Below are 24191 nucleotides of genomic sequence, written 5' to 3' on the forward strand. Positions count from 1 at the left end.
ACTGTTATGCATATACTTACCACAGGCTTTACAGGCAACAGCACAAATCTCTTCCGCAACATATTCTCCAGCTGGAAATTGAAGGTAATCTCCTCCTGTCTTCCCAGGAGAATGATAAAGGTACACTTGAAGCAATGGTTCTGTCTGCTTGGGTGCACTGGTATTCCCATGGATGTCACCATTCTGGTGGACAGTAGAAGTTGCTGTACCTTCCATATTTGTCATTGTAAGACAGGCCATTGTTTGTTTTGGTTCTGTTCAGAGCATTTGCCTAAAAGAAATGTAAGGAGTACTTCTTGACTAACTGTATTTGGTTTTGCTTGTAATACTCCTGTTTAATAACAGTACCATTCTGATACAGGAAAAAACATTAACAGCTGAGGACAAGAGAATGGCTTAGAAGGTTCACCAAAAGTTGAGTTTCTCTTTGATTTACTATATAGCCCTAGTCTGAAAAATAACAAACACTATAAGAGGAAAACAAAATTAGTAATTAGGAGTCCAACTAGAGGATTTATTACCTCTCACTGGATTTTACACAGTGTGTGCTCACCTGTCCAACTGAAAAATGCTAGTTAAACCTGAAAGCCAAAATAATCCCTTTAATGACAGCTGTGCAACTCATTATAATCTCAGTTTAAACACAACGATTGCACTGAGAACTTGCAAGACAAAACAACTACCTAAATCACAAACTGACACTGATAAAGAGTAGGAATAGCACCATTCAGCTGAGTTTTAGTCTTAAGCAGACACTTAAAAGAAAACATGTGCTAACTGAGGTGAGACTCTAAGTAAGCAGACTTGGTTTGTATCTACAAATGGAAGGACTTCCAAGACCACCTCCTTTCAGAATAATCATTTCAGTCTATTCATAAGGAGCTCAAGCTAAAAATCCTCTCTGATAAATGTAATCAAAGGAAAAAAGAGACTAATATTACCACACGTACATTTGATAATGAAAAAAGAAACCAGTTTAAAAAAAAGAAGTGAGATTGACAGCACATTCCAAAAGCCAGTTGAAGAATGTCTCTGCTCTTCTGTGACTCCATCATAATTGTCATCAGTATAATCCATGCTTAGGATAAAAGCTTTGACCACAGCCTATAAGGCTTGCTTTTATTAAAACTGATTCCAAATAAGTACCACTGAGAATTTAGCATTTCATATTTTGAAAATGCAGAATAGGTCTAAACAAGCTACCAGTTACAAAGATTTGATTTTTTAGAATTATAGAATGGTTTGGGTTGCAACAAGGTCTCCCTGGGACCTTCTTTTCTCCAGGCCGAACAACCCCAGCTCTCTCAGCCTGTCCGCACAGGAGAAGTGTTCCAGCCCTCTGATCATTTTTGTAGCCTTCCTCTGGACTTGCTCTAACTGGTCCACGTCTTCTTTGTGCTGGGCAGCCCAGAGCTGGACCAGTACTCCAAGTGGGGTCTCACAAGAGCAGAGTAGAGGAGAATCACATCCCTTGACCTGCTGGCTACCCTCCTTTTTATATGATAAAACTGGCTTTCTGGGCTGCAAGTGCACATTGCCAATTCATGTCTCATTTTTCATCTATTAATATCCACAAGTCCTTCTCTGCAGGGCTGCTCTCAATCCGTTCATCCCCCAGTCTGTACTGATACTGGGGATTCCTCCAACCCAGGTGCAGACCTTGCACTTGGCCTTGTTGAACTTTATGACGTTCACATGGGCCCACTCCTCAAGCCTGTCAGGGTCCCTCTGGATGGCATCCCTTCACTCAAGCCATCAGCTGCACCACTCGGCTTGGTGTCATCCCCAAACTTGCTGAGGGTGCATTCAATCCCACTGTATGTTGTTGATGAAGATACTGAACAGTTAATAAAGATATTGAACATAAAAATGTTACTATTTAACTTTAAAATGTTTATTGTTTTGCATAGGCAGATGGGTGTGAGATTCTTAAAGTGCAATTTTCAATGGCTTTTATTTATATTGAACTATGTTTCTTTATTATAAAAGAGCTGTTTGGAACATGATTTTTTTTAAAATTTTCTGCTCCTAACTACAAGTACTGAGAAAAGGATGAGTGTATGATTATACGTTTATGTGGGCTAAATATGACTTGTGCTACAGAAACGGATCACAACAGTAAAGTCAGCAGAAAAAAAAGCAAAACACCAAAACACAAAGGAGGAAAACATTAACTTCATGAGCTATATGATAGACAAAGATATTCAGTCACACATACAGGAGGATAAAACTATGCTACTATGATGGTAATTCTGAGGGAAAGAAGAAAAAAAAGACACCATCACCAAGAGAAAAGTGCATCATTTTATTTCCCAAACTAAGCAACACAAAGAGCCAGTCTATCACAGACATAAAAATCTGAATTTCTAGCTGCAAGTGTCACTCACTATGTTCCCTGGGGCCCTGATCTAGAGGAGCATATGGATTCCTTATTCCTCATTCATAGAGTGAGCCACCTTTATGTGAGAAGATTCAGGCTTTCAGCTGCAAAGGCAGCACACAGGTAACAAGTGTTCAATTAAGGAAAAATATGCATTTCTCTTAACCCATCAAGGAATTCATGTTTCTTAGAAGAAAATTACTACCACATCACTAGAAACATAATATTTAAAAGATTTTTCACTACCTCTGTCAACAATTTGTAAGATGTAATGTTTGTGCTCTACCACTTGCTTATACAAAACATTCATAGCTTTAAACTCTAGAGGAAGCCTTCTTTAATTACCAAAGTAATTTTTCTAAAATACTTTAACATTAACCCTCTGTTGAATACAAACCTTCACCTGAACTGACAGATCCTTTCATCTTGGTCACTTGGTATTATGCCTATCCAACACTGAATGAAAATACTGTTCATAGAACTAACTGAAAACCTGGCCAATTTCAAAAGTGAACTAAACAGACATGCTTGTGCCTAGCTTTCCTTCATAAAGTTTGTGTATTTACAAACACATTCGCCTTTTCAAAAAAATTTCATGTAGAAACAAGGAGAGAATGATGAAAAACTCCATAAACCCAGAAGGGAACCTTGCTTAATCACACCTAAGAATGTGAAACATCAACGAAGTGCAGTAAAAAATGCAAAGTAAATGCTGTAACAGAATACTCTGCTCTTTTTGTTGTGCTAATTTCAAAGGTTCCATGCAACAATGTGTAACATCTCCAGAGATACTATTTGTATATTTGTGTCACCACTTCAATTTAAATAATTTTCAAGTTTAGTTTTTATGTCAAAGTGCTGATGAAACAGACAGGTGAAAGCAAGAAATATCCCTAAATCAGTTTCTTCACTGAAATATAGAAAACGCATTTTCTTGGCCTTTGTCCTATATATCCAAGTAAAGCAGTTCTTCACATGTGCAGTAATTGAAACACATAGTCACACTCACTGGTGGTGTGAAAGAGCTCATCAGTAACAAAACTGCTTTCACCTGTATTTCTTAGCAGACAAGCCTCCAATTGGAGACACTTGGTTTTCCCTTCTTTCCTCCATCCAGAGACCATTGCATCAGCACAAGAGAAACATTAAATATGGCAAAAAAATTTTATTGCTGTTCAGCTAGAATATTTAAAGTATGGCCTATTCTTCTGACCATTGTAAAAGCTGAGCAATTTGAGACTAAATATACTGGGAGACATTAATCTACCAGTTTGTAGAACATATTTGAGTATCATTTTCTGGGGTATACAGAACAGATTTGTTATCATACTGTAATCAAAACAATTTCTGTGTTTGTGTAAAGAATGTAAATGTTTGTGTAAAGAATTCTCATAACTGTATAAAAGGATTTAATATACCCAGAATGGGACTTTTGTTGGTAAGTTACTCAGAGTACCACAGAAGTATTTGTTTGCCAAAAAGGAGCTATGTACCAGGCCCATGCACATCTGAAAGTGGATGTCTGACATAATCACGACCCAGTGAAAGTGAAAAATGGCCTGTCCACTTACACATGTAACAAGAACGTGTAATGAAATCTGGATAGAATATGAAAATCTTGATTTGGAGATCAAAGCTACAAAATATAAAAGATCTGATTCTGGTACTGATGAACAGAGGATTTGATCCAACACGGTTATTTTAATGTTCCTAGTCTGGATAATATTTCAAGTCACAGCTTCTAAAGGATGAGATTAATCATTCCCCATATTGCTCTAACCACAAGCACCAGCATCTACAATGCAACATGTTTACATGCAATTCTCTGTTGCTGTCTGTACCTCCAATGCACCTGAGGATTAATTTTACCAGCCGCACTGGGTTGCACTAATTCATATGGTTCTTTTTACATCAACCAGGAAGAAATTAATTAATGAGATTGAAAACCACCACTAACACAAGAGATTTCGTTAAAATGTGGAAGACACACAAAATCCTCATGATTTAATAATATGCAGCATTCACAGCCCCATTCAGAACAACTTTTTTTTTCTTCTTATGGACAATTTGAGCTATGGGCTCTACCACTTTAGTGAAATCCAAACACTCTTCTTGAAAATAATCATCACCCATCTTCACTTAATGTGGTTGGGGTTTTTTTGGTTGGTTGGTTGGGTTTTTTTGGTGGGTTTCTAGGGAAACCTTGAGGGCTAGGATCTTGAGCCATACCACTTCCAACATACAACTTTGGACGTTCAAAAATCAGAGCATTCTCTCACTACAGATAAATCCACGACTGTTTATTACCTTTTATCACTTGAGAAATCTCCGTATGAAACATGAGTGATGAAGCCCTTTAAAGAAGCACATCACAAGTCACCCACTTGCTGCTAGTATCCACAGGAGCTCAGACACAGCAGGCACACAAGCAGTGGTGGAACATAATGTATCTGCAATAAAAACACACTTAATATTAAAAAAAGTTAACGGCTGTGAACAATACATAATGCATCATTATTTAAGAATTCACATCTGTGTTTAGCTTCAGATAGAGTAATCCGCTCCTATCTCATTTGCCCAAATTCCTGTTGTCTTTGCCAAGAACTTTTTAAATTTAGTTTTTTTAAAACAAAGTTTAAAAAAAAAAAAATTTAAAGACACACTTTGGGTACTATCAGAGACCGCTCCTCAGTTCTAGCAAGAAATTGGTGTATGAAATAGACACTTGACTTGAAATATAATTACCAATTTTTTTTTTTGCACTCACCATGTTTTTCTTTTCTGTGAATACAGCATGAGTTTAAGAACCAATTGATAGCATTACATGAAGAAAATAAATTAAAAAGGAAAAGTAATTACAAAGAGAGACATGTTATGTTCACTTCATGCAGTAACACCCCCTTCAGCCAGAAAAATTAATTCTATTTGAAAACTGACAACAGCCACTTATTTCAATTCAAGTGGAAGTTAACACCAAGTGTTTTGTAGCAGGAAGGACAAAGGAACACCCACCCTTGCTCTCTTTGCACAACATTTCTGTGGTTGCAAGAAACACCATTTGAGCACAACAGCAGCTTCCTGCACCAGTGAGAAAATGATAAATACCCTGTTGTGACTCTCCCAACATAGGAAAGAGCCTGATAGAGAAGCAAAAATGAATTTTAAAACTGAATAGAGGGGAAAAAAACACAATGGAAGTCCAAAGGAGACAGAATTCAGAATGGGAGAACTCTGCAAGTTTAATATTTGATGACTCTTCAGGCAGAAATCTCCCTGGACAGGAGAGAAGAGAAGGTAATCAACAGAATTTCCTCAGCACCATGTGCTGTGTCTACTGAGTCTATCATTAATACCCCAAGAAAAAGGAACCCATCTCAATGAGCAGTAAATTCAGCTTCTCTCCCCACAGAAGTCAGACTGTTATGGCAATGATATGCGTTTTTCCCCTTGCAATACTGGCTTTAGAGATAAGCAGTTTTGACTTGTTTGGACAGCTGTGTATTTTGTATGCACCTCCAGGGATTCTCCTTCAAATGCTGTCTAGCCAGCCAATTACGATCTGATCCAAAGTCCAGTACAGTCAATGCAAGTTTTCCAGACCTGTAATACATTGCCGGAGGGGGAAAGGAGGAGTTGTTTGGGTCAGAGCAGCCTATCACTGACCTACTGAGCACGCGTTCCATGCACACTGATCTGAGAGCACCAGCTTCAAATGAAGCACAGGACCACCACCTGCTGATGCAGGTTTCACACCGAGGGGCATTGCTGGGTATTCTAAATTATTTTCTATTTTTAAAGTACTGTTCCATGCTCAGGACTGCCTTGCATTCATCATTCCCAGTCAGGCTATTGCCTTTGAGCAAAACTGCACAAAGATTTACCTGACTGTAGTTAATTGTGTAGTTTTTCCATAAACTCCAGATCAATTGCATAACTTCATTAGCTGCATGAGACAGCTGCTGATGAACTGATGGGACAAACCAGGTTAAGCTAAGAACTCAAGCCACTTGTACTCTTTGCCTAGCAGAGCTCAGTGGAATACGGATTGCAACATTTTGAATAAGCTCAGTGACATTGCAGCTTGCATTTCAAATGCAAAAATTGAATAAAGCCGCCTAATACCAAGTCTATTCTTCTTCACATGACAAACAGAAAAATTATCACTTGCTTATGAAAAAGCAGCTCATAGCTCTGGAAAAAAAGGGAAGGAAATTTGGAGATTAAAAACGCCAAGCCGAACAGGTTCACAGTGGTTATAGTAACGTATTTCTCTCTCTCCCTCTCTCTTTTTTAAGAGACTCCACCACTTTTTCTTCTGAACATATTTACAGACATACCTATTTATAGGATCTTCATCAAGACCTTATAAAACTACTCAGTTTACATACTTTCAGGCTGAGTAAGTCTCATCTGACACAACTTGTTCTTTTAGCAGCCGAGTTGCAAAGAATGTTACCTACATTCATGGCTGTACCAGTCTGACAGTGCACCATCTTGCCAGCGACCTAGCTCCCCCATTTCCTCTTTCCCTCGGATTTGTTCAAGTCTACACCAGCTTACATTTCTAGCAGCTGCAAGGATTTAAATGCCCAATTCCAAAATGAACTTGAGTCTAATGAACTCAGTCAAAAGAAATCAGTCCATCACTTCCAAGTTGCCATTACCTGCAAAGAACACAATACAGAATTTGTTACGCACAGGAGGTTCTACAACCTGAAACAATCACTTCCCAGCAAGCCTTCAGAATGCCTATAAATACAATTAGTTTTTATTGTGCCTGTGTCACTGAGTACCTTGAATATTCAATTTACTAGCAAGAGAGGAGAAAGATCAAAACCGTATTTTCTACTGACAAAGAAGGCCTTGAAGAGAGAGGTTGTCTCCCAACAACTCAAGGTGTTTATTGCCAGTAGACTAGGACATCTTGTGTAAACTGTAGATGACGAAAGTGTGCAACACTTTCCATCTGCTTATACACACATCCTTCTTTCAAGGAATTTGAATGAACATTGTGAACATCAATCACTGAAGCATTCCCAAGTCATGGTAGGTAGGTGGTTAAGATTGTAGGTAAGAGACTAGAAAAGTCTCACAAATGTGCTAACAGGTCTTACATTAGTCAGCAGTAATGGGAGAACAACAGTAAGTTCTGAAGAGTATTGCGTGTCTTGTTACAAGACCACCAAAATCATTTTTTTACCTCTAAAACCAAGATTAGACTAAGAAGAAAAGTCATTTTGTTTCCCGCTTCTAATTGCTGTGGTTAGTTTGTTTGGTTAACACTTAATATGTATACTTTAATTATAGTCTTCACAGTTCAGTTTGAATATACAGAGAAATGGAGTACAACTAAACTTTCTCATAACATGCATCCAGCATGGCCTGTTATGCTATGAAAACTTTAAAATCTTAAAAAGATAACAGTACTATTCATATTCTGCATACAACATGCAGTATTCCTTGCATATCTGGTCTGATTTGCTTTGTGTATGCAGCTGTGTTTTGGTCATTATTTTTAAACACAAAAGTATACTAAATCCAAGGAACCAAATGCATACGGTACTTTGACAGGCAATAAAGTATGTATTTTTAAAACATCAGCATGTGTAGAAATGCCACTGCTCCTTAATGGGCCAACAAGAGATTCTGAAGTCTTCATTCAGTCAGAACGCGCTACATCAGCTAGTATTTCACAAAAAATTCACAGCAACAGATTCACATCTTTCTACCACATAATCACAAGAAAACATTCTTCTGAGTAACTTTATCAAAGTATTCAACAATACCTTTAAAAATACTAAGCCATCTAGAAAATCTGAGAACTTTTTCCACTGCTTAGACAACAGATGCCAAGTTTACACATGAAGCTAATCTGTGCTTTAAATGCATTATCTTCTGCATTGACAAAACTCTGTCATCTTTTCCTAGGCAATATATGCTCTGACTTTAAAAATAGCTTTCACAGAAACATAAAATACTGTCTTAAAACATATTTAAAGATGTTTTGTAGAGAAAGAGTATGTCTTCAGTCTTCATGGTCTTCTAACATGCTCTGCCTATTGGGGCATCTAAAAGTGGCCTTGCCATAAGGTAAAGCCACTGACACAAAAAACCAACTGCTCGTACAAGAAACAACTGCAAATAGTTAAGTGACTCCAAAGGAATTTTCCTGTTTCATCAGCTGTACATTAATGTCACACAAGGATTTTTAATATATCAAAATTTGACTGCACATGGTAACAAGCAGATACAAAAGGAAGATGACAGATTAACGTATCAATGACAAAACATATGCTAAAAAAAGTGGAAAAACAAAGATAACATTTGCTTACAGTTTTCACTTGGCAAACCACTGCCTGCATCAGCAATTCAGCAAGAGTCCATGAACTTTTGCACAAGGAAAGAGTAATGATCCTGGCCTGATCTGCTTGCATGACACACAGGGACTAAGTGGATAGAAGCTGTTAGCATGAGGATTTTAGTCTTTTCATTCTGATTAGGATTTAAAAAAAAAAAAACAAAACAACCCAAAAAAACCCCCAAAACACAAAAACAAAAAAACCCCCACACCACGGGATTTTTAAGTTCTTCCCAACAGAATGAAGCCCTTGCTCTAGCTTATCCCAGGAAGAAAGCTACCCGGGGTTTCTGTTGTAAAAGCAGTATGAACAACACATCCCACAAACCTCAGCATCACAGTAACCTGCCAAACAGGTGAGTTACCAGAAAAGCAATCAAATCAAAGACCTGCGCACAGGCAACAGCTCTACTTAGGTTCCATCAGAACTTTGGCAAAAGTCGGTCTGTTCTGCAAAACATTTCAATTTCACCATGCTGACAAATTTCAGCAAAAGACTATTTCATCAGAAAATTTCCAAGCAATTCAAATGGTTGCCCAATTGTTTTGGCAAAGATTATCTCCCGAGACAGTGGCATCTGAGGATCCTTAGTCCACTCAGAGCCACCATTATCTGCACAGCTTTATATGCACAGACAACATAGGAAAAGTAACCACAATAGGTCAGAAAGACCTTTTGCATGAAGTATGTGAAAAAGTCACCAATTTCCCACGATTCCCTTACACGTATCTCTCAAATTCTTCTAAAGTGATGCTATAAAAGATGACAACAGCAAAATTAGGACTAAGTGGTATTTTCACAAGTACACCACATCATACTAGACTTTGTTTCGTGAACTGTACTGAAAACTAAATTCTATTTAATAGCTCAGACCATGAAATAAGGGTTAATTAGTAAAGCATGGGTCTTCCTTAACCGATTCTTCTATTTCTTTCAAATAGACATAAAAATAGAATTGCCAATGCTCCTGTGTGCACGGAGCAAATTAACTCAAAGTAAAAAGTGTTTCTGAGGATTGCTCACTACTGGTCTCATTCTGCCTGGTGGCATTTGGTTACAAAAAAAAATTGAGAACCACTGTCCTACACTGAACAATCAAAGCACTGGTTCCTATGTAAAAACAATTACCAGTGAATTACCAGGAAATCAGGAGACAATTAAAAAAAGTTGGGAAAAAAAAAAATCACATTTCAGAGTGAAAAAAATATTCCGACTCACCACTGAAACAGAAAGAAGTATTTTCCTATTAAAAGGCATTTTTACTGAAAACACTGTCTAGGGGAAAAACCCTTCAATGACCTCTAGAGAATATATATGACAGTTATAGCTACACTCACATCTTAAAATAAATATGGAAACTGCAAACAAAAGCAAAAAGTACAACAGCAACAGCAGCAAAGTAGTCTAAAATTGCTTGGCTTTCTTAAACATTGCAAGACTGAGATAGTGGGGAGGTGATCTGGAAGACACTTTTGAAGAAAGCAAGCTATCCTTTTCCAAATGCAATTCTCTGTCATAATTGAAGGGGGATTTGTCAAAACACGAACCAACAGTTGTTGCTACAGTACTGCGTTGTCAAAGAATAGCATCAACAGTTACAAAACAGATGCCAGTTTAGCAGATGCTGTCAAGAACCAAGCAGGCTACACCAAGCTATCAGAAGTCATACACATTTCATGTTGCAGTCTGAGAGCACTGAACAGCGGCACAGGAGACACCACCAGCCGTATCACAATGGAAAAGGTTTCAAAACAGTAACTCTTCTCTCAGCCTCCGAAGACCTGTCCTTTTTCTGTGGCAGGCAGAGATTCCTCAGGTAAATGTCTGCCCTCAACAGCTTAACTGTGGAAGAAAGAGAACAGCTAAGACCCACCACTTGCCGTAGTTTGGTACTTCTGAAGGGCGTCAGACTTTCGACAAAGTTCTTTATCCTCCCCAACTACAGGAGTGCTCTGGGCCGTCGAGTCTATAAAAAAAGGTATCTTCTAGGCAAATAACAACACAACAGTTTCATCAAGTGGGGTTATATCCTGGTAGAAAATACAAGGTTCTCTTCTTTCACAGAAGATAAAGGGTTTCTCACAGTAAACATTTCTGTGAGGAAAACCAGTCATAACTCTTTCCAGTTGCCATTGGCTATTAGGATAATTGCCCAGCTTGCAGTTGTTCAGGAAGCTTTTCCCAAGACCTGGATTTTAAAAAGTTAAACCCTTTTGGACTTTCCTTCTGAATTCTGTCATCTCCCTTTTCTTGCCCTCTTATCTCACTTCCCCAGTCTGGCAACTTCCCTCCTCAGAGGTTGGTAAAACTACTGCCTCTACAGTAACTGTCATATGTGTTTACACTGTGTGCAGAAACTCACGAGGGCTGAAGAGCTAGAATTTTCTTCCTGTGAACCACAAGCAGAAGATTATGTGGCAGGGCGGAAGGGCAGTGACACCGCCAGTGTCCTGTAGGCAAGTAGGAGGTACACAGAAGGAGGAAGAGCCAAAGTGAAGACAAAACGTGTCAAAACAACGTTTAAAAACCTTCTTTCCCCTCCATGGGTTAAGCCACTTACTTTTATTTTGTGGCTCATTCTCTTTCAACACAGCATGAATTTTGCAGCATCAAAAAAACGGGGGGAAAAATGAATGAAATATAGAAAGATCCTGATTACTGGCCAAGTATCAGAATAGCTTAAGGAAAAACTGTTACTCAAATGTCAAAGACAGATTAAGGAAATTTGCAGTCACCTTATGTATAGTGAGAAATAATTGCACAGAACAGTATTGCTATGCCTCTTTGCTATATTGTTCTAGATGAAAAGGTGCCTCCAGTTTCAACAACCAGAATATCATGACTGAGACTAGTCTTCCGTGCCAAACTTGTAAATCTCTACCTTCAGAGATTAAAAATATACTTTTACACTTTACCATACAGGGTAAAGTACCATGGAGAATATAACCACAACCCCAGCCACCTTTTCAGCCTAGAAAAAGAGAAAATAGAGATTCACTGCATTCTTCACAATATTATAAGATGTCCCCACTGCTGTTCCCACTTTTGTGGGTTCTTTGGTTTCTTTCCTCTCCCAGTTTTCACCACCTGACAAAAGCAAAGGGTAAAGTGGTCTTGGACAAGAACATTGCATAATGTGCTGCATGATAAAGCATGCACAACCTTGTTTCCTGTAACATTTTTCATGTGGGGGAGGGAAAATGTGGGGGAGGGAAAGACTATTAAATCTGAGAGTCATCAAAAATGTGAAAACATCTGGATGAATGAAGTTACCCCCCTACTGCTATCCCAGCTTTTACACTACCTGAAGAGAATCTGAAAACATATGCTTCAACAAATTAGCCCTTTGCAGAAATAACTGTCCGCATGTAAACAGGATAACATTTAAGTCAGAGTGAATCAGCAATCTCTACCGAACAGCCAAGAGCAATAGATGCCAGTGTCTCCTTTGGACTCTCCACAAAGACTCTCTTCATCTTCAGCCTACCCTGCTTTTTCAGCTTCAGTTTAGAAATTGTATATCAATAGGCCGTACCTGATGCCAATTTTATGTACAGATTCCCTCCTCAAGGTGCAGGGGTTTCTAGGGGATTTTGGTGTTGTTTCCCCCCCACACACACACTTTTGGAAAAGTGCTTAAAGTTTCGTAGAGGAAACAAAGCTAGCTCTGTACAATGACACATCGGTTACAGAAACCTGAAACACTAATATTATTTAGAAGTGCTTAACTTTGAATTACCTTTGTTTGCAGAAGATTTATTTCCATACAATGCAACCTATATAAGATGTCTTGCATTTTTATTTACGTTTTCTTTGGTATTGCAGGAGCAGCTAAAAACCTAGGCAAGATTAGAGCCTGAAGCTCTAAACCAGCTAGTGAAAAACCTGCCTTAAAAAAAAAAAAAAAAACACAACAAAAAAACCCCAAAACCACAATGCCTCCCTCCTTGCCCCACCACTTGATCCTATACAGATTCAACAAAGCTACAAATAGGCACTGTGCATGAACTAAATCACATTTATAAATCCTTACAGAATCAGGGCTTGGTCACATAATGTGATACAACAAAACACAAAAAAGACCCTCCGAGACATCCAAGCAACAATCTTGTGAGAGCGCCACAGAAATATCTGAAATAAAGTGATTTCTGTAAGTGAAAGTTTAATTAAATACTAATACTCTAAAAACTAAACCTATATTCACAAGCCTAAGAAATAACAATTTAGAGTTCAATTACCCCATATATAATATTGCAGTTTCTGTTATTCTTTGATAGAAGGGTTGAAGTATTTTTAAAAAAGGAATACATTCTTTTTTTAAACCCTATTTTAATGCTTCATATTGTTGAATAATTTATGATAGCAATGTTGACGTTTTATCTTTATAATTCAGGAAAATGTATTTGCTTGATAGTTTACTTAATGCTTCCTTAATCATCAATGGCCTGAGAGCTCTCCACTTGTTCCCTATCTGAAATACCAGCTAGCTTTTGCAAAGATACAGCACCACATGCTTTGCCAAGATCACGTTATCTCTATAAACACAGATTGTCAGAAAAAAATGGAAGCCAGAAAACCCAGGGCTCTGAAAGTAAACAAAGGTTCGTCATAAAATGTACCATTAGCGGAGATTCTGCAAAACTAATGAAAATGACAGGGAAAAAGAGAATTTTAGTTAAGACAACCATATCTTCACAATGTAACATTTCAAATATTGTGTTCTCTTGTACATTATAAAAAAAAAAAAAAAAGAAGAAAAGGAGAGAGACTGGTGCTTCCTCCCCACTGGAGGAGAGTCAAATTATCACCATACGTGTCTAGGACTTACAGAACTCCATTTTGAGTATGATTATGTAATTCAACTGTATGCTTCACTTTGAGAATATTTTTTCTCTTTAATTAAGATATACTTACAAAGAGCTCCCTATATTCATATTGCATACTTCCCCAAGTTCTGAAATGGCACAAAACTTTTTTCATGATTCTTGATATTATATCCTGAAAAAGCATAAAGAAATTGCAGAAAGCAAGAATGTGAGAATTGTGCTGCAATAGATCAAAAAGCTCCAGCAGACTACCTGACATGGATTCAAGAAAAAAACATAATGGAAAAGCAAGTAATGATTTAAATAGGGGATACAATGGCTGTAGAATAAATACCTATATGGAATACAACATTTTTTCTCTCCCTCAGAAACAAGAATATCAAACCACTGGAACAAACAGTCAAGAAAACCGTAGATTCTGTATTTCTTGATTTTAAAACATCCAGAGTAGATGCACTGTTGCAAAATAGGCTTCAGATAAACTCATGTTACTGAACTTGGTGGAGGAAGAAAGCGGAAATGTAACTGGTCAATGATATATAGAAGATCAAGTAAGAAGATACAGTGTTCTTTTCTGGATTTCAAAATGTGCTGCTATAGATTGTGCTATTATCAGTTCCTTTATGAGAAGGCATTATAAAATAAAGATGAAACATTTATAGCATGACAGTATTTTTAAACTGGTAAGTTGTTTATAAAAAAGTTACATTACAAAATTCCCACTGAACAATTATTCAACTATTCTTAAAAGTCTGATAACAGAAAACTAGAAAAAACTTAAAACACTCAAGTCTCTCAGTACATAAGTCAACTTCCAACACAAGCTTTGCCTCTGGGCCTTTAAGTCTAGGGCTTTCATCTGCATTTCAGTCTCGAACTAGTTCCCACTACTCTAAAGAAAGTTCTGCAGAGGTATCCACTCAGTAATGCGAACCAAGACATATCAGTTCTTCCTGCTAGACCCCACTCTGAGTCAGAAATCATACTGTTTCAATCTTGCCTAAAGGTGGTATTTTCCCACCCACTTTTGGCTGGAAAAATCAAATCTACTGAAGGTGATCTGTTCAAAATTTAGGATACTCTATTCTCTAAATAACAGAACAAGATGGGTTTTTTCCTATCAATCTCAAACTCACAAACCACTTCAGTCTTCTACAGAACTTTTCAGCATTAATATGTATTAATAATACATACTTATTTGCAGCTTCACCTCAGCTCTGACAAACAATTTCAAACCTCTCTGCCAGGGTTTGGAACAAGCTGCTGCAAAGGAGTAGACATTCATGAACCTCAAGAACCACTTCCCAAGGCAAAACAGAGAAAGATTAAGTATTCCACGCTACTTAACACGTGGCTAACGAGGAGATGACAAAAACAAGCTATGACCATGATGCAATGAAAAACCCAGCTAGCCCCCCCCCAATAGGCCTGTTAAAGATACTGCAGACTCTTTGACACTTTTTATTTCACTGAATACAATTACTTTTAATTAGATAAGCTGAAGATAGGTCTAGAATAAAACTGAAATACAGTGTATTACTGCCAAGTTTTTTTGTAACTTGCTAACTACACCAAATAAGATATGTCTCCAGCTGAACTAATCTAAGAGGTTTTTGCACAGACATTTTCAGGTATAAGACAAATTGCTGAGACCCACTGAAATCAACTAGAAGTTTAAAACTGACCATGGTCTCTCCTCTCTATGCATGCTTTAAGCTGCTGAAGATATACCCTAACAAACTACAAATTATTATAAGTACTATTAGCTATTGGATTTATTAAATTTATATTCCAATTAGCAAACTCAATACAATTAAAAATCCTAAGCAGGAATTAAAAATGCCTGAAAGAACCACTTCTGACCAGGCATTCTAGTATCTATAAATGGATCTCTCTACCCGCTCCTGCCTTTACGTGTTTGCCACATCTGCTCATCTACCAGTAAACGATCTTTTAAATAGATTTTTTTTTCCTTGATTGGTACATAGTAAGGACTTTGACCACTAGTACGTGCAAGAAACAGTCCACCCACACCTAGATCCAAACTAAATATCATGGTATTTGTCTGCCAATTCATCAAATAATAACTGAATTGAGTTTCATTTTGTTAAAGCAAATAAGGTCACAGTGCAATTACATCCCTCTGACTGGCACGCAGACAAAAAGAAAATGTAAAAAACCCCTCCAGATAACAGGAGAAGCAAGACTATAGCCTTAATTTTAGATCACTAATAGCATTCTTTGGTATCATATTTATTTAAAAACAAAACCCCACAATGCAGCTTTGCTGTAGAAGACAGGGCATGCTTCTGTCAGTGACAAACTTCGCCTCAATGCCATCAGGTTACTTCCACTATTCTAGGCAATCTTTACCTATTTGCACAACTCCGTAACTATGCATAGTAATCTTCATATTTTCAGTTTACATTGCACTTCAGTACTAGGGTGCTTTACATGAAACATTGCCACCTTTCTTATTTTCCATACACAACACAAATACAAGGGTCTAAACTATTTGCCTGTGTTCACACTGTGAGCCACTGGTAGATCAGATATAAACAACATTCTTTGTTTCACAAAAGAATTAATAGAACAAATTTCATTGTAAAGAAAGAACTACCCCATAATTCCTTTCAAGGAAGGTAAATAGTTGAAAAATTAAGTAACATCATAAAGGAAGTGCTGTTGAAATCTCTAAGCTGCTTAAATACTGCAAAAGGAAACCCATTTTAAAATTGAACCCTTACCATAACTCTCCTCATACACAGCGTCTCAGTTTCATTTTTCAGTTTTAGTATATACAGGAAACCTCAGGCAGGGGGAAGAAAAAGAAACTCTCCTGAACACACACAGTTCAATACAAAGGGCATGTGTAAGAAAAAACAAACCATACCAAGGGGGGAAAAAAAAAGGCATTAAGAGGGAAAGACGTAGATGCAATATATTTAATACATCTCACAAGTAACACAACACAATGATTCTGCAAACTGTTTAAGCCTTCCATTCTCAATTACTCTTTAGAGTTCAGTAAAAAGAGAATTGGGTAACAATTGTGACACTACTGTGAACATCTCTATCAAAGCCTGTGGGTGTACTGTTCGGTCCCCCATAGGTGACCAAGATATCCCTATCAGAAACAGTATTCTTAGTGGCTCTGTGGTAGTGATCCAGTCTAAATGCCATCACTATGTAGACTTAATGCCTCTGCATTATTCCAAGCGGTAAATAAAACAAGTTCACAGAAATGGGCTCTGGTTATTCTTCCATCCCCATTCAGGACTGACGGGTTCTAAAAGAAGTGAAGTTTATCTCATTTAGCAGATGCTTCCCCTCCCACTCCCCTGAAAACTGTTCATAGATAATATCACCATTTAACACTTGACCTCATCAACCTACTGGCATAAGCAGCATACGTCACCATGACCACATGTAAGGATAGTATGAACTGGGATAGATCCTGCCAGTCACTTCAGATGGTCAGAATAGCAAGAAGTGGTACAGCAGTTCCTCTTTGAGAAAAGAAGTTAAGGTAGTTTCATCATCAATAAAGGATGTTAGAGACCCCCTAAAACCAAATAATGTAAAAAGTGGTAGAGCATAGCAGAGTCTTCCCTTGTGGTTCCTTTTACTAGCTGCATGCTTTTATTGACAGCAAGACAGCGTAAGGGAAGGATCCTCTGGTGAAGGATTCCATCTCATCTGATGTGGAAACTTCCTAAAGCCAAATTATCCCTCTCAGACTATGTCCTGTTAAGCAATGTATGCACAGCAGCCGAGTCACACCTGAAAACTTCAACCCATTTTATGTGTTGTATACAGTCTCTGCCAGAAAGAAGAAAAAGAGCGGGCAACAGGCAAAACAAGCAAATCCTTGGGCAGAAAAAGAGAATCAAGAGAGAAAAGAGGATAGGATGACAGATATCAGAAACTGACAGTTACAGCAGAAAATGAGCTCTTCTACAAAGATTTGAGAATCCCTTACTCCAAAACCTGGATGTTGCTTGAATAGTCCTCAAGTTTGGAATGCGTTATTAGGTCAAAAGCACAGATTAGTACGCCAAGTCCGAGCCCAAACATCACAAAAGACAGCTGTTTTTCCTCTTTCCCCATCCCCCCATTCCTCCTCCCTGCCAAGCTTCTCTAATAGAAATTCTCCTCTTCTCTCTCACCTTCCACCCACAACTGGGTACAGAACCAGGTTCAAATTTTAACTGAAATAACCTCAGTCACTTAGCATTTACTCTACCTTGTTTAAAACAAATTAAAAAACTAATTAGAATTGTTTAGAATTAATTAAAAGTTAGTGGATTGCTAGGCAGGCATGACCTTAACACAGGTGCGTTGAAACAGGTGATTGTGCATAGGCAAATGAAAAAACTAGCAAGTTGGAACCTGCTTGATCTCAGCAGGTACAGGAAAATATACAGTAACTACCGAACACGACCAGAAGTCTGGACTCCACTTGATTCCTAGAAAAATCCAAAAAGAGGAAGGAAATTAAGGCATCCTGCCACAATCAGCTTCTGCCAAAGCATTCTGTTTTGTTTTAACCTTTGGAAACAATCGAATACAAATGAAAACTTGGGAAGAAGTTTAAACTGCTACTGAGAAGAAAATACCTTCTCACAGCAACAATTTGCTGGGAGGCAGTGACAGACAGCAGAGGGATGAGATACTCCATGATAGGAAAGGAGTGAAGTAAAAGCAGGAGCCTCAATTCAAGTGGAAGATGGAGACAGCACACCGAGCCATCCGTGGGACAGAAATCAAGAAAACTAGGAGAAGGGTAGATATTTGTCCTACTTTATTGCCTGCACCTCTACATTCTTGTCATGTAAGAAAGAGTATATAGGACTCTCTCATTCCCCTCCCATCTCTGACAGATACGGTCTCTCCTAATCAGGTCGCAAAGTCATCCAAGTAAACCAGTTCTAAGTGACTCCCCACCAAGGACTCTCCTTTCCCAGTTCCCTTAGGTTCTGTGAGTCTGCTCAGCATCCCCAGGCTACCATATCAGATACTGCAGAGCACACGGTAAGGATCATATCCCATACCACAGGGTAACAAATTTGTTAATTTTCTATTCCCATGGTGTCCAAATCATAGCTACATGTAAGCAGAAACAAGCAGCAGGAACAGCTGCTATTAAAAATATATCACATGTGGTTGGGTAGGTTCCCCCCTCCCCCTTCCTTTTTGGAGGGAAGGATAAACTATTACTTTAATCCTTATCATATATTTCTTTGGTTCTTCCACCACTCTCCAAACAACATTTACTTATCCCCTTAGAGTGCTGGGAAAAGTTGATGCAAGGGGATTCGATCACATTGCCAAGCCTCAGGGGGTGGTGATTAGGATCTTTAAGCCAAGGATTTCAGTCACTTCTTCCTCTTTGAACATGGAGAGTAAATGGGAGACACCTCAAAGGCAGCTAATGCCTTTGAGCGTAAGTACAGCTAGTGCCTTTGGGAATTAAAATTACAAGTGCCACCCTCCTGTTGCTGACATTTGCAGACCTTTTGTCTTATGGAAGTATAATAAATGAAACTTATAAAATCGTATTTTTAACAGACAGAAAATGAGAAGTGGGAGAAAAGATCTTTATGGGGAAAAAAAAAGACCATTGGGGTGATTCATGGGAGAAGAAAAAAGGCGAAGGCTTAAGGAGTCTTTCAGTAGAGCACGTGAGCAAGACCAAGTTAACACAGGTGTCCAAATCACCTGTTGAACCTTCTCATTGTTTGCGCAGTGTGTAAAAATACCAGTAAAAGTGACTTCTTCCTCAACAAACTTGAGCCAGCATGGCTCAAGAGGACATGCTACGCATATGCCCAATGACAGAATAAAGAATGTTTAGAGTCTCAACTATTGACAAACGTTACCTGTTGCAGAGCCAACTAGTCTTACTGAAAGAAACCAGAACACTCAATACTTGTAGCAACATGCTCCTCCAGAAGAACAAAGCAGCTCTAATCCCTGTGGTTCCAGCCAGGTGCTCTGTGATCTGCCACTCTCAAGCAGAACGGAGAGATAAGAAAATAACACAGCTACTTCCCTATCACCTGGAACATACCGTGAGCCAAACTAGAAATGATTATAAGCATCTGGCTGTCTCCCAAGTGCATACAAAACAGAACTGAAGAAACAGTTCTGCACAATCCACCAGCTTGTGTGTGTGGACTTCATAGCTGTTCAAGTTTTTCTTGGGCAGTCTATGCAAACATCTGCTCAGATAAATCAGTTTTGCTTCTTCCTGGACACAAGAAACTACCTGTTTTTCCACAGAGCTTTTAAAACAGCCAGCCTAAATATGAACAGGCTTCAGCAAGGTGTGCCAACTATTCCAGTGATTCTATATAAATCTTTGAAAGGGCACACAAAATACACGTATGTCAGCCAATTTGTTCTCTAGCCAAAGAGATGTGCAATCAGTACTATGAGTTTCAGTGCTCTACTCACTAGTGGGCTTCATGGACAATCAGCTCCCAGACAGCTCTTGAAGCAGCTTGTCATTTCCCAGTCTCTTGCCACAGGGCTTCCCCCGCAACACACCTTGTTTCTGCATTACGAGTCTGAAGGCTTTGCAACCATAGAGGTCCAAGCATAGACTGAGGAGAAAGAAACCTGGATGTTCAGAAGCACTAAAAGCAAGGATAACACAATTAGCTGATTCTCATGTGCCAATGCTAAGTTAACATGGGTCTTTCCACTGCTTGATTCTTCAGCCGCCCTGTTAATTTAGGTTTGAAAGGGGTTGTACGATATCCAACACATAGAAAACCCTCCCACAATGGATGGTGTATGTTTTATCTATTCACTGAAGCAGCTGTCAAAGTTAATTAAATGCACTTGTGGTATATCTCCTTCCCTCAGCTGCTTTACATACCATTATCTTAATATATATATATATGATGGATTTATGGAAAATTAGAGATAGGTACCTGCCTTTCAAGTAGTTCTTTCTTTCAGCCTCTGAAAAGAATTCAAATTAAATATAACCTGTTTTTTACTTCAAGCACTTGCCTAAATTGCAAGACTAGTGTGGGTTTTTTTAATTAATAGTATGTAGTTTTTACGATCAGTAAAGTATCAGTTTTATGATGAGTGGGTATCACAGCAGGAGACAGTTCATCACAAATGATTTTGTGATTATTAGCAGCTTCCCTAGACTACCCATGTGATGAGCCTGAAAAATTTCGTTTCCCTTCCATCACCAGTACATGATGTGAATTTCTTACTGACTACTGCCCAGATGCAACTGTTTACTGTACAGGAAAAGAAACTGGCAGAGTGATGCCTAGTAAGTTCCTAATTAATTATTACTACTTAATACTTCTTTGGATGTTGCTCACAGTGGTTGCTTGAAGCCCAGTGGCCACTGTAGACATACCAGACAATACAACAGCTTTTGACAAAACCTCTAATAGACTGATATTCTCTATTAGCATAGATAGTACAAGAGAAATTCATTAGTGCTTATGGCCATGTAATTCTAAGTATGTAAACTTATCAACAAAGATAACAAACATGGGCCATGCTTTTTTGGACAGACACATCATTCAAAAGCTATCTTGTTGCATGCATTTTGCACTACAGCCATTACCTAACTGCGTTCCTTTCATTCCCTTTCATTGAAGACTCAGAACAGGTATCTTTCCTGATTCAAAAACCGTACTCCTAAATATTTGCTTCCTTCCAAATGAGCCCCATTCTCTGGTCTTTAATGTCTCTTGATCCTCATAGTCCAAGGTGCTATTTTTACTCCTACAATGAAGGAGTATCAGCAAATATTTCTGGAACACCTACACTCCATGATAACTAATGAACAATCAAAGAAAGGCTCAATTCCTCATACTCACTAGTTATGAAACAGTTCTTCATTAGCCTATCACTTCAATTTCTTTCAGCTATATGAAGCATTCATTCCTTCTTTTCCTCAAACTGCTATATAACAACCATTCTGCCACCCATAAATCCAACCCCTGTTTTGAAATATCTCTAGAGAATTTAGCTACAGCAACTAAGGTTCTTTTATTTCTTTATTAATATATATTTATAGCAGTTTTGGAGTGGTTTTGACTTAACGCACACAAAGCTTACTCCAAATACTTTGTCATCTTCTGCTCTTCTGAGCATTCCACTCTAAATCCGCTTTTTGCTTACTGGCAGAGATCCAGTGAGCATGTTTTGGAGTCACCCATAAGACCAAAAGGTAGAGGTCTGTCCTCAGCCAGCCTCAACATTTAGCACATTGTGTAATTTCAGACTAGTTTTGCTTTTTAACTGCCCATTGAACAATTCTATTACTTGTATTTATTCTGCACCTAAACTATAACAGAAGAACATGATTTTGAGAACTAATTCTCTCCCAGTATGTTTTTTTCAAGCCATTTGCTTGTTTGCTTGTTTCAGAACGGGCATCCAGGATCAGACCAAAGGCATATCTAGTTCTTCTAACAGTGGCCAAGAACGAGTGCCCAGGAGAAAGCTTAGGAACAGGACAAGCCTACAACAGTACTTTCCCAGTGTAGTTTCACAGTGATTTGAGATTCACAAACATCTTAAGCCAGGATGAATACAAAATCGTCTTTGTATTCTTTACAAACAACACCTGAAAAGCAGTAGAACGAGTGCTTGTTTGTTGATCAGGCTCTTTACAGTACAACTATTGTAGTCCTTGTTAATATCACACCCAAGGCTTACTTGTAGTCCTGTATCTTCAGTAAATCTCTTAGGTGTGATTAAGACAGAATGGTATTTAACCATTTGCAGGGATCGCCTTCACACATTCCGCTCCTTCTTTCCCAATTTTAGAACAGTCAGACTTTCTACATCAAAGGTGTTTTATTTCAGGGTTTCACTCATTATTCTTTCCCCATGTATTTTACTCTAACACCACATTACCTTGTATCTTTAATCCTTTTTCCAGCAGCATCATTCCCATGTCACTGCCCAAAGCCTACAGCAACGTTTTGGGCACTGATCAAGACCAGCAATGTGTAACAAGGAAAGAGCTTTAACTGCTTGGCAGAAGAAAGATATTGGCATCTGGTAAGAAAAAAAAAAAGGGGGGGGGGAGGGGAAGAAAAAAAAAAGGGTTGGCCTAGTGCACAACGGAAAAAAGCCACCACCACACTTCATTTCTTCAGGCAGTTCTGAATGAAAAGTGACTGATGGGCACTATTATACATCATCTGGCTATAACATACAAAATCTTTTAAAAGAAGAAAAAACCTTCATTGTATTTTTGAAACAAAGTCAAATAAGTTAATACATTTCCACACTGTCAGGTGATGGATTAAATTGATTTGTACTGCCTAATCACACCACGACTACAGGAAGTACTGTAAATACTGTAAAAGCCAAGTTTAGAGCTTCTGAGAAGCTGGACAAACATTGGTTATACCTAGGAAAATACATTATAAGGAAAATACTGCACAATTAAAGCTACCTAATAGGCTCAGAGAAGTCTTGTAGGACAGAAATAACTGCTTGAGAGCAGTAACTTGAGAGTTACTGTTTTCTCCTAGGTAAGTATATTTGTTAAGTCTTAAGTTTGTGTGTCACAACAGATCAGTGGATGAATCACATATAAATTGATCCATTCTCTTAATTATTTGACTTTACAAAGACACTTCCCTGCTAAGCGATAAATGCTAACACCAAGATGAACTGGACATTTTTATGTGAACATTTAAGATGACTAACACCTATTTTTGTTCCAAACACATATGAATTGCCACATCATTTACTTCTACAGCACCTTGACAATATTTCAGTTTCCTACCAACCATGCTCTTTTTTTCTTTTTTTTTTCTTCATGCAATTAAAACAAGAAGTTTGTAATTTCTAAGGCACTTGATGATTACTGGCCTTTTGAGACGAGTAATACAAATCTGAGCACTACTAAGTTTCCAAAATGTATCTGCTTTCCTGCTTATGAAGAATGAAGACAGGGAAAAATAAGAGCTAACACACACCTATTGGAATACTTCTAATTTGCAAAGTAGATTCAACTTTTTCATCCATTTTCCTGATACAGAAGAATTACAGCATTTGGCAAACTAAGCATATAATTCAAATAAAAGTAAACTAAACTATACAAAACATGCACAATGAAGTACTTGGAATGGAACTGAACTGATTTTGATCATGTGCCTTTATAATAACGATGACATATAAAAGAGAACAGATTCTTTGAAATCATACGTGGCATTATGCTAAAAGAGAAAAACATAGTGAGTATTATAGGGTTTTTTTATACCTGCAAGACTCCAGGCCTCTGTCACTACTATCAGATTAATTCAGTGTTCATTGCTCACCTGAAACTAGTATTAGACTCTAGGATAAAGATGACTTTGTATTGAAATAATCTCTGGGGTAGGTTGGTGGGAACAAAAAAAACCTCTCAGTAACATGTTTTGTAGGAATATGCAGACAGGCAATGTTATCTGCTAGATTAGTATTCCAGATGGATATTCATCTATTTTCTCAATTGTATGGAACAGATTTGGGCTGTTTAATATTCTGGCCAACTTCTGCCATGTTTTCAGAGGTTTACAAGGATGCACTTAGCTGAATTAAAACATAAAAATCACTTAAAAGATTAATTGATTTCAATGGGCC

General features: G+C 38.0%; 1 protein-coding gene across 11 annotated transcripts in view; it reads right to left on the reverse strand.

Annotated features, from left to right (window-relative positions):
* The window catches only part of JAK2 (Janus kinase 2), a 93355-nt gene that overhangs the window by 48874 nt on the left and 20290 nt on the right, over positions 1–24191 (reverse strand). For 2 of the 11 annotated variants that reach the window (XM_087741464.1, XM_087741469.1), the window contains 2 exons: positions 4688–4830; positions 21–271 (listed from right to left, as the gene is read on the reverse strand). In XM_087741464.1, the coding sequence (XP_087597590.1) occupies positions 21–240 (220 nt within the window). In that variant the 5' untranslated portion in view covers positions 241–271; positions 4688–4830. Of the gene's footprint in view, positions 1–20; positions 272–4687; positions 4831–6840; positions 7045–10408; positions 10526–10612; positions 11034–13653; positions 13738–14759; positions 14907–20024; positions 20046–22469; positions 22492–24191 lie in introns of those variants that run through there. The other 9 variants (XM_087741472.1, XM_087741466.1, XM_087741465.1 and 6 more) reach the window with 9 other exon arrangements.

Source organism: Nipponia nippon, unplaced genomic scaffold, assembly GCF_047370975.1.
Source record: "Nipponia nippon isolate SJK-2023a ecotype South Korea unplaced genomic scaffold, ASM4737097v1 scaffold_8, whole genome shotgun sequence".
In the NCBI taxonomy this organism is placed as follows: domain Eukaryota; kingdom Metazoa; phylum Chordata; class Aves; order Pelecaniformes; family Threskiornithidae; genus Nipponia; species Nipponia nippon.